The sequence below is a fragment of the Ambystoma mexicanum genome, chromosome 5p (genome assembly GCF_040938575.1).
Source record: "Ambystoma mexicanum isolate Mex_15411 chromosome 5p, UKY_AmexF1_1, whole genome shotgun sequence".
NCBI classification, from domain to species: domain Eukaryota; kingdom Metazoa; phylum Chordata; class Amphibia; order Caudata; family Ambystomatidae; genus Ambystoma; species Ambystoma mexicanum.
Window position 1 is genome coordinate 889281897 of NC_090930.1, and position 13117 is coordinate 889295013.

The following is a 13117-nucleotide window of genomic DNA, read 5'->3' on the forward strand; positions in this document are numbered from 1 at the left end:
TGGGCTCGCAAGGATGGCTCGGTGTGACAGCATCTCACACAGGGGCTTTGGGCTTCCGTCATATCTGTGGCCAGCCTGCAGTCCGACTTGTGTGTACACCCCTAGTGGGTATTCCAGATGGCTTCTCCAATGCATGTCTGCACTTTATGTTGGTGAGTATTCTGTTGACTGTGCACTTCCATCATGTTTTATGATTTTTTTATGAATTGACTGTATGTTCATGCACTTCCTGCTGTAGGCGGTACCATGCACCCTTTGGCTGTGTAACACACTGATGTTGGGAGGGGTCCAAGTGCTGACAGTGTTGCATTGGGACACTTGGCCTACAGGGATTTTGATATGCCACATGAATCCTGCACGCTGAGTTGTCCTTGTCAGGACGCGTTTCAACAACCCCCGAATCCTTGTTTCCCCTGCTTTGACCATCTTGCAACCCTGCCTGGTGTTTTGTTGTGCCGTTTGAAATATGGTCGCATTGCTTTTGACTTGACTGTTATGTTTGTGGCCTGGACCTGCTCCCCCCTCTCATTGGTCGCACTTGGCCCTTGTGACAATCCGGCCAACCAGGAGGCTGGAGCCTGCCACCACTACCGAAGGCCCACAATGGAGGCCCTGTCTACCGCTGTCCACCCCTGTCCACCACCCTTCTGGGTCACTTGATTGTCCCCCCGCCTGTCTGCACCTGGCCCCTGCCAGTCTCCCCCTTTCTCCCTTGCCCCACCAGTCTCCACCTGCTCCCCGCCAGTCTCCCTCCGTCTCCCTCCGTCTCCCCCCTTCACCATCACACCCCCTCCCCTTCTGCACAGTCTTCTTTCCCTCTGCCCTCTGTGTGTGCTTTCTTTCCCCCTCTCCCCCTTCCTGCCTTTACACCTTGGCCCCCTCGTCCCTTCTCTCTTCCCTCTCCACCACCCTTTCCCCTCCTCCTTGTCCTCCATCTGTCTTTTTCCGGCACTAACCCAATTGCCGTCAGGCATGGTGATACGTAGCCGCTTGTTCTTTGCAGACACTTCCACCTCTGCCTCCGTCCATCCACCCTCCAGCTTCACCTTTTTGAGTTTTATTTTGGCACTTACTTTTATCATCAGTCCGTCCACCACTGATTACAGGTCGTCTGTTCCCCTTTCCCTTCTGTGTTTCTTCTCCCCCTCCCCAGCACTATCTTGATTATTCATCAACCGTCCATAGTTTGTCACTTGTTTTGTTACTCTCCTCACCTCTTCCCTCCTCTTCCCTCAGCCCCCCTCCTTATGTGACTCCTGCACTGCATCTATTGCCGTCAGGCATAGCAATATTGATGCTAGTTTTGTTTTCCCACATTCCCTCCCTAGACTCTCCCTTATTGTTACAAGCACTTGTACTATGTACTTTGATTTGATTGTTCATTTTCACATTCTGGACTGTTTGAAGGACTTGTAGGAAGGTACTGTTATTCTCCCTTGTTCCCTCGCTGCCTGAGGCGCTTTGATGCACTTTGTGTGTAGGCCCTATAATGATTTTCAATGAATCAGTGATTGCTCACTGTCTGCCATTGTCGATGTGGGGTACTCTGTACATGATATGTTCTGCTGGTCAATGGCTGTTCCTATGTTGGGTTTGATTTTGAGGTGTCAGGGGATTGGTGTGGTTTAACACACAGGGGGGGTCCTTGAGTGCAATGTTCACATGTGCTGTGTACAGGACACTGAGGCTCACTTCATTTCACATGCATGTATTCGATGCATGTCCCTACTTACACAAACACTTAGGCAACGCCTCCCCACACCACCAAGGCGACACCATGCACACACGTGCACCCAGATTGCCTTTTCAGGCATGCTGTGTCTCTACAATCCATGTTCACTTCCAATTCATTGATAGTGTACATGCATCACAGGCTACTATTTTGTTGATTGTACTTATTTTTCATGACACTCAAGGGGTTTCCCCAATGCAATGCACACTCACTGTGCTGTCCGGTGAGCGGTGTGTTGCAGGGGACACACACACGCAGCACACAGTGTTTGTAATGCCAATTTGCTATTGTCCAATGTGCATGGCAACAGGTATTCTGTCTTTTGTTGCTTGCACCACTGGTGGCATGCATTTGTGCCACAGTTTTCAGGGTATGAGGTTTTGGTCAGTCATTTATTCAGATTCCATGTCAGGTGTGATTGTCTGGTGCCTATTTACATTTCTCACGTGGCACTTCATGACTATTGTGTCATGTGTTGTGCATATGGTTTGATGTTTTGCCGTTGCATACCATGGTATGGTGTGGCAGATGGGGGTCATGGGGGTTGGGAGGCATACCAGTAGTTTCATGCCCTGTTTTGCAGGGGGGTGGGTGGGATATGCCCCTTGCATGTGTTCCTTTTGGTCACATGGGATTGGTTGGGTTTAAGTAGCTAGGGATGCACATGATGTGGCACTTCCGTGGACACATACTCAGGGTGATAAGGTTGTGACAGTTAACTGTCCCTTTCTCATCATAGATTGTCACCTGGTATGTGCCAGGCCTGTGCACACTCTGCAGGGGTTGGTGTTTAGGTGAAAAATGTGGCCACACGCTGGGTACGGGCTGCCTCGACACCTGCCATTTCCCCTCCCAATCGCAGGGGCAGTGCGTGTGGTTGGGGATGTGGGGGCAACGTTGTGCAGGACACATGCTGCCACAATGATCCTGCACACTACTGGGGGTGCATATAGTAGCTGTCCGCCAGAGCGGTCAAGGGAGCAGAAGGCGTGACTTGAGCACTCCGAATGTGCGCTCCACTACGGCCTTGGTTGCAATATGGGCTGCGTTGTATCTTACCTGGGGTGGTGTGGTGGGGTTCCATATTGGCGTCGTCATGTAGGTGCTCAGAGGGTAGGCACTGTCCCCTGGTGAGGTGATAATGGTTGTCATTAGTTGGGCTTGTGTATTTGTCTGTGTGTGACATGCATGCATGTGCACAGGCATTTGTACTCGCCTATGAGCCATGTGTCGCTATGCTTCCCAGCTTCCAGGGCCTGTATATGAAACTGTCATGGGTGGAACCTGGATAGTTTGCATAGACAGAGGTGATAATTCCCTTGGCATTGCATACAACCTGCACATTGATGGAATCCCAGTGCTTGAGGTAGATGTTTTCAGTGGCCCTAGGTGGACATAGGGCTACATGAGTGCAATCTATGGCACTGAGCACTTTGGGGAAGTGTGCCACCCTGTAGAAGTCCAGGACCACGGCCTGCCTTTCTGCGGGTGTTCTGGACATGTATATGTGCCTGAGGACTGAGGGGCGTGCAGTGATGATTACCTGGTGTAGGCAACGTGACTGCGTTGGCTGAGAGACGCCCCCCACTATGACAGTCGTCCGCTGAAATGACCCAGTGGCCAAAAAATGCAGTACATTGAGAACCTTCTCCAAGGGGCTCAATGCTTGGGAGCATAGGGTGGGTAATGTGAGTTCATCCTCCCACTCAGTGACCAGCTCTATGATGGTACGAGGTGGAAACCTATACCTGCCATAGACCTGGTCATCAGGCATCCCAAAAAGGCTGGTGCTAGGCAAAAGAATGCAGGGCCTGGCTATTCTCCTCCTGCGGTGTCCCACGATCACTGCTGCGAGGAATGGGACATTCATCATAGCTGTGTATGCTTGTTTGTTGTTTGCGCACACTTTTATGCTGCGCGGGGGCACTTTGCCTGCTTTCGTGTGGCGGACATATTTGTGTGTTTTGGCGTGCGCTGGTTTTCCCTATATGATTCTATGAATACGTGTTGTTCACTAGCGTGTAGGCGTTGCTTGAGTTTCCCAGCGGTACTTCCCACGTTACGCCTACATTTTCACGCATTGTTCCTCATTCCCCGTGTTCTGCCCCCTTTTTAGGTGTGTGCGCGAGAAGTTGTGCGCTTCCCCGTTCCTGTCGTGCACGCGTTTGGAAAGTCAGTGACGTGTAAGTTAAGCATGGATTTGGCGCATATCCTGGGAAAAACAAGCGCAGGCCACACATTTCGGCGCACAATTATTCCATGAATTACCCCCTAAAACTTCAAGAACTAAGTTAAGACATTTTCTTTCTTTGAGTGAACATTTTCCGAAGCGACTTTGGCTATTGCAGAAGGGAAATCTCCCAGGACATTAGAAGGTCATTTAGGAAATGTGAATATTGTTTTCGTCACATTGAATTTCCGTACTTTTTCTTTATGGTGGTGTTTAGTGTGAGGGGCAGTTATTCTGTGTTATTGTGTTCTCTTAGGTTTCAGAATAGGCAGGGTATTCCTCAGCAGAGTAGGGACAGGGAGCCATTGTTGATATATTTTCTTTAACAATAAAATGGCATATTTTGAAAGATCTTTAAACAGTTGACCGCTTCGCATTAATGACCACTCGCAGCAGCCTCAGGTGGCATACTCGATCCTTACTAGACATTATGAACGTGGGGGGTGGATTATCTGGATTTATATGCCGATTACTTGGTAGCACAAGCACAATATGCTGCGTTGTGGTTTGCTGAGCAACATGAATACTCATCTGTGGATAGAAAAAGCAGTCACTCACCCAGCTAACCTGAAAGCGATCCTCTGGTGGAAATGCACTCTCAAAAAGCATGAGATACAAACTATACAGATTACATGCAATGCCTGGGACAGGATGGATGAATTGGTTGTCCTAGATAGGTTATATTCCTCAGTATTCTTGATATGATGTGGAGGGGATTCCCTTAACCCAGGAAAACGTATTGCAACTGCACTTTGAGGCTCTAGGGATTCACACGATGGGAGAACTATATACCGATGGACACCTGTTAACAATTCAACAGTTGAGGTAGAAGGGAGAGGTGAATGAACTCAAGACATTCTTAAATATGAAGTTTAGGGGCGTATTGAAACAACGTATAATGGCCATCCCGGAAGCGCCTACCTTTTCCCCTATAGCAGAACACATAACTAATCCCCCCCAGATATAATAGAATGGTGTCTACAATTGATAAAGTGCTCGTCACAAAAGGTATGGGGTCACAATGCTGCCACAGTGCGTGGGGAGACTACTGGGTGCGATCCTTACAGATAAACAGTGGATATAGGCCGGTGCCCAAACTAAAACCATAACCGTGAATATTAAGTTCTGATTGACACATTATAAATGCTTCCATCAAATGTATCGTTCCCGGAGTAGGTTGGTGAAATACTACAACCGGGTCTCCCCCGGGTGTGTCCGGTGTCATGCAAAAGGGGCTGATTCTTTTATTCTGGCATGGATATGTTCGAAAGTACAGTGCTTCTGGTCTCAAGTTATCACCTTTACACATGAGATGACTAAGCTTGATGTACCAGCATCACCTATGATATGGTTGTTGGGAATATTTCTGGTGGGAGATATCTGTATAAGGCTGTTTCTTAGTATGGTGTCCATTACAGTGAGATCTCTCATAGCGAAGGCATGGTACAAAGTGCCAGCACCCACACCTCAGTAAAGGCTGCAGCTTCTAGCATACTGTGAAACCTATGAAACGCAATATGTTGACATGTTGCCATCTCGCTGTAGACCTAAGGACGTATGGGCCCCGCTCAGAGGCTATCTGCGGAATAATTCGGAACAAGAAAAGATTGCAGAGGAGGCTGATGGACATTCTGAAGCTCTATAGTCGTATGAAGTCACTCACAAGGGTGAGGTCACTCCTAATCTTTAGGTGGGGGATATATCTGGAATGGGGGATTAGAATGAGTAGAATTTACCGAAATCCCAAATTACAGGTGTATTAGGTGGCAGGTGGTACATGAGTTGATACCAGGGCTGACTGTGTTGTTTTGCCCTTTCTTGTTTGTTGGAAAAGTTACACCTGAAGCAATAAAAAAAAAATCTAAATTGGAAAAAAGACGGGAGGAAAAATAGAAACACTGAAAATTAATGTACAAGTCAAAACTGAAAAAAAATCACAAGGATCTTTGCAGATTGGGTAATCCCCATGTGTTCAGACTTCAAGTGGAGAATATATCGGGTTCTGTTGGCCCTATCACTTTACAACAATGTGATTTGGACCCTAGATGAATGTTCATTATTGTCGTTTTATTCTACAAGAAATTTTCAGTATTGCAGACATCAAGAATAGAAACGTAAAATGTTATGTCGGGCATGCATGGATTTAAGAGGATATGCTGTTACTCGTTAGGTTCTATTTATAGAATTGATTATATCTCTGAATTTTTAAGGAACTATGCTTTCTTATTTTTTTCATTATTTAATATGTTTGTGGACAGTGATTGACACACTTTTTGGTTTATTTTGGTAGGCATATTTTTGTCAAAAACTGAGATTGTGACACAAGGTGTATGGATTGCAGATCTTATGGTGAACTATTTATTTTGAAACTTTGTCCCATTTTTATTGTAATGTTCATATTTTGATGAAGGATACAATTGAATTATATTTTGAATTTCTCATTTGGGGCACCATTTCTGCACACCCCATCCTTGATCCAGTCTGAATTTGTGTTTTTGACTATTTAATGAGTCTGGTGTAAGACTGGATCTTCAACGCTCCATTCAATAGTGTTAAGACGCCTGGGATATTACACAGAGGTTCTGGAGCCAGATCAAATTGGACTCAGTAATGGAAATAGACAAAGTGCAAGGCACAACCCAGCTTTATTACCATCAAAATAAAGCAGGGACTGCATACACGCATTAAAATGCCATCACTCTCTGCATACCTATCAAAAACATGTTTTATATTCAATATTGGTCATAACTGACATTGTACTATAATCTTAGTTCCAAAAAACTACGGGGTACAGCGGTTAGTTAATACTGGTGACTGCATACACTCTATAGGTGTTAAACTTCTAATTGGGTAACTCTTGTCTGGTGGCTCCTCCTGAGGCAGAATACTTAATGGGTGGCATAGGACTTTTCATTGATTGGCTTCATACTACCCATCCTTGGACAACCAACAGGTCGTCGACACAGAAGCTAGACCAGAGTAGAGGGAGAGAGGGCCCCAGACTGCTTTCCTTTCAATTAAAGAGGATGTCATCCCTCATTTCTAGGCCATGAGCAAGAGTGATCTCTTTGTATTTGTCCTTTGTGGCGTCTCGTGTCTGAGGATGTGTAAGGAATAAGACAGGTAGCTGTATTTGTTGCTAATGAAAATGCAGTGTGGTTCAATTATGGGTCACGTGTCATGTGACCGCTTTTGAAATTAATTCAACCTGCATTTATTAGGATTTTTGCTAATATTAGTGCTAGTGTTATGGTTTCTTTTACAACTGGGGACTTTCTTGAATAATCCCCTTTGAGTCTTTGGGCTTATAATTGTCATGCACCTGACTTACAAAGGCTGCTTGCTCTCTTATAAGACTTAATTAATTTGGGAGTATCCTTCTTGCATTCTGGAATTTGGTATCTCGTGCTTTCACTGCAACGTTCTGACCAGGCCACCAGATAATATGCGTACTAGGCCTTTATACGCATTAAAATCTTTTAAATATGACAGCTTTATTATTTTCCTGTGTACGTTTACACTCAAGTTTGAGCAGAGGGCAGTGCAAAGGTCAGGTTACTTGACAAAAACTAGAACACTTCTTTTGATTTCTATCTACATGGATATAATTGCAAGCCATAGATCAACACTTCTGAAACAGAATGTATTTCACTGAAGCCTTTCAAAATATGAAACTCCACACTGTGATAAAAGGAATGGTTTATTTCCATTCAGCTTCTGCTGTGTTGCTGCTCCTGGAGCAAACAGAAGCACTGTGCATATTTATTTTCCTAGCATTTTGGGATTGTATCATTAATAAGATGGAAAACTAAGTTGCAATTGAGAATTAATCTTTTGTGACAAATGTTTTTTTTTTCCAGTGAAAGCAAACCAGTATTGCACAATTTTATTTTCAGAGTTCCTGTGCTGTGTGCATAATCATACGGAGGCAGATAATTTTAACACTTATAATTTAATTTGCACTCTAATTATAAAAACAGTGTGTAAAATGATGCCTATGCACGGTCTAGTTTACATCTGTTCAACCTTGCAGTCAATTGGGTACATTACTATAAATGGTCAGTGGCAGCAGAATCTTTGTCCAAGGATGAGTGGTTGTCATTTCACCAATCACAGGTGTTCTAGCCTCCCAAATCTCCAAGGCTACAATTAAAACATCCAAAACCTGACCTTCCAGGAAGTGCAAGCACCGTTCAAAAACAAACAAATGAGTTACATTTGTAATTGAAATAGAAACTCAGCAAAACATGTCCATATGATAAACCAGATAGGTATTTAACTTTATGTAGTGCTTCATACATGGTTCGTCAAACATCTAGGTACTGTGATTATTATACCTCAGTCGATACTCAGTTTACCGACCTCTGAAGGATATTAGCAAATAAGATAGCTCAGCCAGATGAGAGACCGTTGCTGCAATCTCTGAATGTTCTGTAGGCTGCAGGTTCGACTCGGCCACCTAAGCTTTTCAAGGTCGATAAAAGAGTACCGACTTTGTTTGGTGATAATTGTGATAAATATGTTCTATGTACAGTGCTTTGCCAAAAGCGTTATATAAATAACCATTTGACCATGAGATTAGGTAAAGAATTTAGCATGGAGCTCTTGCCTTTCTGCACTTTTGTATTAGAACATTGGCATACTATTAGGTAGTAACAGCTCCAGGAAATTAGGACTTTCATAAAACATCAAAAGACAATTCTGCTATCGAACCTCAAAACGCACAATACAATTCATGTTTGCTCTACTATGTAATTGGCTAGGTTTTTGTGTTTTCAACATTTAAATATATACAGGAGAGATCAAATGGCCAGACCTAGTAATGATTTTCATCCAGTTTTTGCACGTGTCGGTTGGATGTCACTTAAATTGTACTCTCTTGCAAAGGAGAAAATTCATTTTTACACTCTTGAAATCACATTTACTCTCAAAGTTGAAAAATTTGGAGTAAAATACTCCAACCTCAAAATCTTATGTTATTTCAGCATTTTGAGTTCTTGTGAGACCTTTGGTTTACTTAGAAGCTTGTTGAGGCTTCCATTCTGGAAAATATGGTTGCCCGTTGATGTTGCGATTCTATGTTCGTGAACTATATGAAGTGTATCCTTCATGCTGCATTCAGTTTATACATTGCTATGTTAGTATTCTTCATGTTTTATGGATGCTATGTTAATATTTTTCATGTATAAATGCATGTGTTATCTAGTGTTTGCGTTCTTAATGTTGAATGCATATTTGCTTTGTGTCTTGTGCATGCACATGTATTGTCATAACGTTGCTTTGGTTTACTCGTGCCCTCTTTAGCTTTAGATTGTGTCCATCTCCTGCTGTACCTGCTTGGGATAAGGGCTGTATGGTTGCCTTAGTGAGTAACGTTTCTCACCTGTGCAATATTGGGTTGGGGAGGGGGAGAATCTATGGATGACTTATTCATCTGCCTGTTAACAGTGTTGAGTTCCCAGGAGTCTTTTGTTTTAAAACATTAAAAAGCAGCACAAAGAATACACCTAAAAGTCACAAAATTAAAAAAGAACACGAGAAGCAAATGGCAAAGCAGGATAGAATATTTACCTACAAAATTCAAAACAGTTTGGACCATCTTGTCTATGTTTACATCCCGGGGGCAGGAAGAAACTTAGCCAGCTGAAGATTTACTGCTGTTGTCACAGATAAGACGTAAGGAGCCAACCAGCACAGAATACATTTCAAAGGCTTTATTTATAATATATAATATACATCAGGGGCCAGATGACAAACTTTGCATCGGTGCAAGTGCAAAGTTGCACGTTATTAGAAATAGGTCAAAGTTTGTCTTATTTTTTTTATAACACTGGGAAATGTTAGAAAACCATTGCACTGTGACAAGTGCTGTTTGGCATGGTATAAGCATCAGTATAAGCTTATATATTGGCATTTATAAGAACCAGGGCTTGGTCCAGAATGACCCAAGGACCAAATACTTGATAAGGAGCAGCCCAACAGAAACACATATCGCATTATGGGCTGGCATACCATACAGATGCAGCCTCCTGACACCACCATCAGAGGACCCTAACAAATTTAGAGCAAAACACAAAAGTCAAAGTTTTGAACTCGTATACCCCATAGACAAGGGTAAAGAAAAGCACACAACCAAGAGAGTGAAACAAAACAAATGATGGCACCCAGCCATAAATCATACACATTAGGCCACCTGAAAACCACCCCATGAGGTTGTTCTTGAATGACCAAAAGGAACAAACACTCACCAAGGAACACACATGCAAAAGAACATTAACTCTAATCTTAAACTGGCATGTCATACAGGCGCAATGAATTTAGTAAAGCCGCCATGGGAAAACCTGACACCCACCCAGCAAGAAAATCTCACACATGCAACAAACCTGCAGGAATACTAAAATGGAACTGAGCCAAAACACCTTTGGCTTAGCACACCAATCAAGCACAGCCCATTAAAACTAAACTAATCGGCTATTATTAATTGAAACATGACCTGAAACCAGAACAAGGGTAAGAACCTGCACCCTGTCTTAAAGTTCTCCATCACCAAGACAAATGAGAAAGGAGCCAAGCATGTCAAAATTTACTTTTGCTTGCAAATACTCAAATTAGACAACCCAATAACAACCCACTAACAACCTCACTTTTCTTCCAGCTTCACTCGCCATATGCTTGGCAATTTTATCAACATAAATGACCAAACAAAACCCTCAACGCACACCAAAACAGTACTGTCTACACCTCTTGAATCAACTTGCAAACCTGTTCACTGGCCAAAACTCCCAGATACTTGATGTCTCCCATCTGGAAACAAAGCAAGCAGTATCCACCTAGAAAGTATACCCACAGGGGTAGTTGCTCTGGGTTCTATACGCATCAACAGTTAAGCACAACACCTTGTCTTTTCCCTCTATTCCCCTAACCATTTCAGATCCATGTCAATTCCTGGAGACATTGAAAATGGCAGCAGTGCATAGTACAACATTCAATAACATAATAATTTGATAACAAAATTGCTTTCAGGTTTTCAGCTCGACACTGGAAGTTTTTTAAACATTCTAGGGATAGGGAAGTTGATGCCATTTTAAAATGGTAGGGTATTAATACCTTTGTTAGAGGCAGGTGTCTGGAGACTCCGGATGGGAAACAAGCCAGTGACAGGTAGAAGTCTGGGCAGGTACTCCTTTGTTCCATGTTCTTAGGATTTCACAGAAATTACAAATGTTCTGGACCTTTTCTTCTGGGAAAATTCCCCGAGTGTTGCTTGTACAGAAATTGAAATGTACATGGAGAATCCTATACAAAGCATCTTTTTGGTGTGAAACTGTGATTCCTGCAGAATAAATGGACTTTAACATTCCTGGGTTGTGAGGAAATGCTATGGAAGTTATCCTAGAAAGTGGAAAATAACTTAACTCTTCCATGTCACCAGGAAGTACCATACATGCTTGTTTGCCTGTTTTTATTTTTTATTGAATCCTCTATGCAGAATAAACACACATAACCACAGATCCCTGAGCAGTTTGTCAATGTTTAAACTTGACCTTATGTTCTTCTGTTTTGAGATACATTTCATGTTAAGACTGTTTGAATTTATTTTTATTTTCAGAAGCTTCCAACGTCAATTACTGATGCTGTAATAAGTTTTGGGGATGGAATGCAGACGTATATTTCTGGAAGTAGCAGGTAAGAACAACATTTAACTCTAACCTTAGATGTTCTTAACCTTTTAAAGGGTCTTCAGTTTACTGGTGTCACATATCTGCATGTTTAAAGCAGTCTAATATTAATTTTGATTGCAAATGAGGACATTAGTTGTAACTGACCAATTTCCCTGGTCATTGCAGTATACTAACCCATTTGTCCATTCTAGTTTTGCAGCCCCTTTCTGGGATGGAATTGGTGGGCATGAAGGATGAGTGTGGTTACAGGTGAAGATTAGGGAAGGAAAGGGGATACCTTCCAGGTAGCCTATTAAATTAGAGCTTCTCACTGGTGTTTACAAAACTTAGTATGGGATAGAGGATGTGACATGAGAAGGATGGTTTTGGGGATGTGTTTGGGAGAGTGAGGGGGCACAGTGCATGCAGAATTAGTAGGCAGGGCTGAAAAGAGTCTAGAAAAGGAAGAAGGCAATCTAATCTGGCCTCTGCCCATACCATTGCTCATACAATTATGATTTCCTCAGACTTACATTATACCTTCCTGAAATGAGCCGACCAAAGACTGCTTAGTCTAGGAGTCTTTGTGTGGTTTTGGGTGGTTGGGTAGAAGGTTATGAGATACAGGAAAGATAATGCCTTTTGCTTGGGCTGATGCAATGGATGAGGGCTCTGAGGATACCATGGGTTGGTGTTAAGAGGACATCGGAGAAGAGATGGGTGAACAAAAAACGGAGACCTCAGAAAATCTGAGGGGGTGAAGAAGGATGCAAGGGAAAGCTGCTGCTGTACTGTATGCTTCCTAAAATAGATTAGCTGAATAATGGATCAAATCAGAGATTTAATTCATTACACATATGTATAGTACACACAAAATGTATTTCTTACTCAAGAAGGACTAATGTCCAATAGTAGAGAGGCAGGGAAAGACTGCTTCTGCTGCCCATTGTTTCAGATAATCAAATTAATCTTTTTTGTTGTGTAATGTGAAACGCCAGAGGGTGTTTCACAACCTAGTCCCCGGGGATATTGTACTCCGGTGGCCAGGGAAAGGCCATTGCTTTTGGATCCCGACCCTCGGGGTGGACAAGTGAGGGAGGAACACCTGGGCAGGGGCTCCTCGGAGTGTGGCAGAAGCACCGAATGGTGAGACATGGGTTCCCCTTTTTGTCCCCACCCCATCTAACCCCTATTCCTGCTTATTTAATGGGAGATTACAACTCCCATAATTCCTTCCCACTTTATATTGACAACAGTACTGAGACAAGGAAGATGAGGAATGAGGTTAGAAAGATTACCTCAAGTGACTTGCATAGGCTCTGTCCCTTTTAATGAGGCCAGGCAGGGTCAGGCCTGCTGTACTAACAATGCACACATGCCACTTGTTAACAGTCTGTGAGGATAAAAGGTGGCACGCAAAGGCACACTATGAGCGAGGCTGGGTACGGGAAGGAGGGAAACGTACAAAAATGTCACCTCCCAGTACTGCGCTCC

General features: G+C 43.3%; 1 protein-coding gene across 1 annotated transcript in view; it reads left to right on the forward strand.

Annotated features, from left to right (window-relative positions):
• The window catches only part of LOC138480595 (polycystin-1-like), a 137787-nt gene that overhangs the window by 86867 nt on the left and 37803 nt on the right, over window positions 1-13117 (forward strand). The window contains exon 3 of the mRNA XM_069612305.1: window positions 11572-11648. Coding sequence (XP_069468406.1) covers window positions 11572-11648 — 77 coding nt within the window. The remainder of the gene's footprint in view (window positions 1-11571; window positions 11649-13117) is intronic.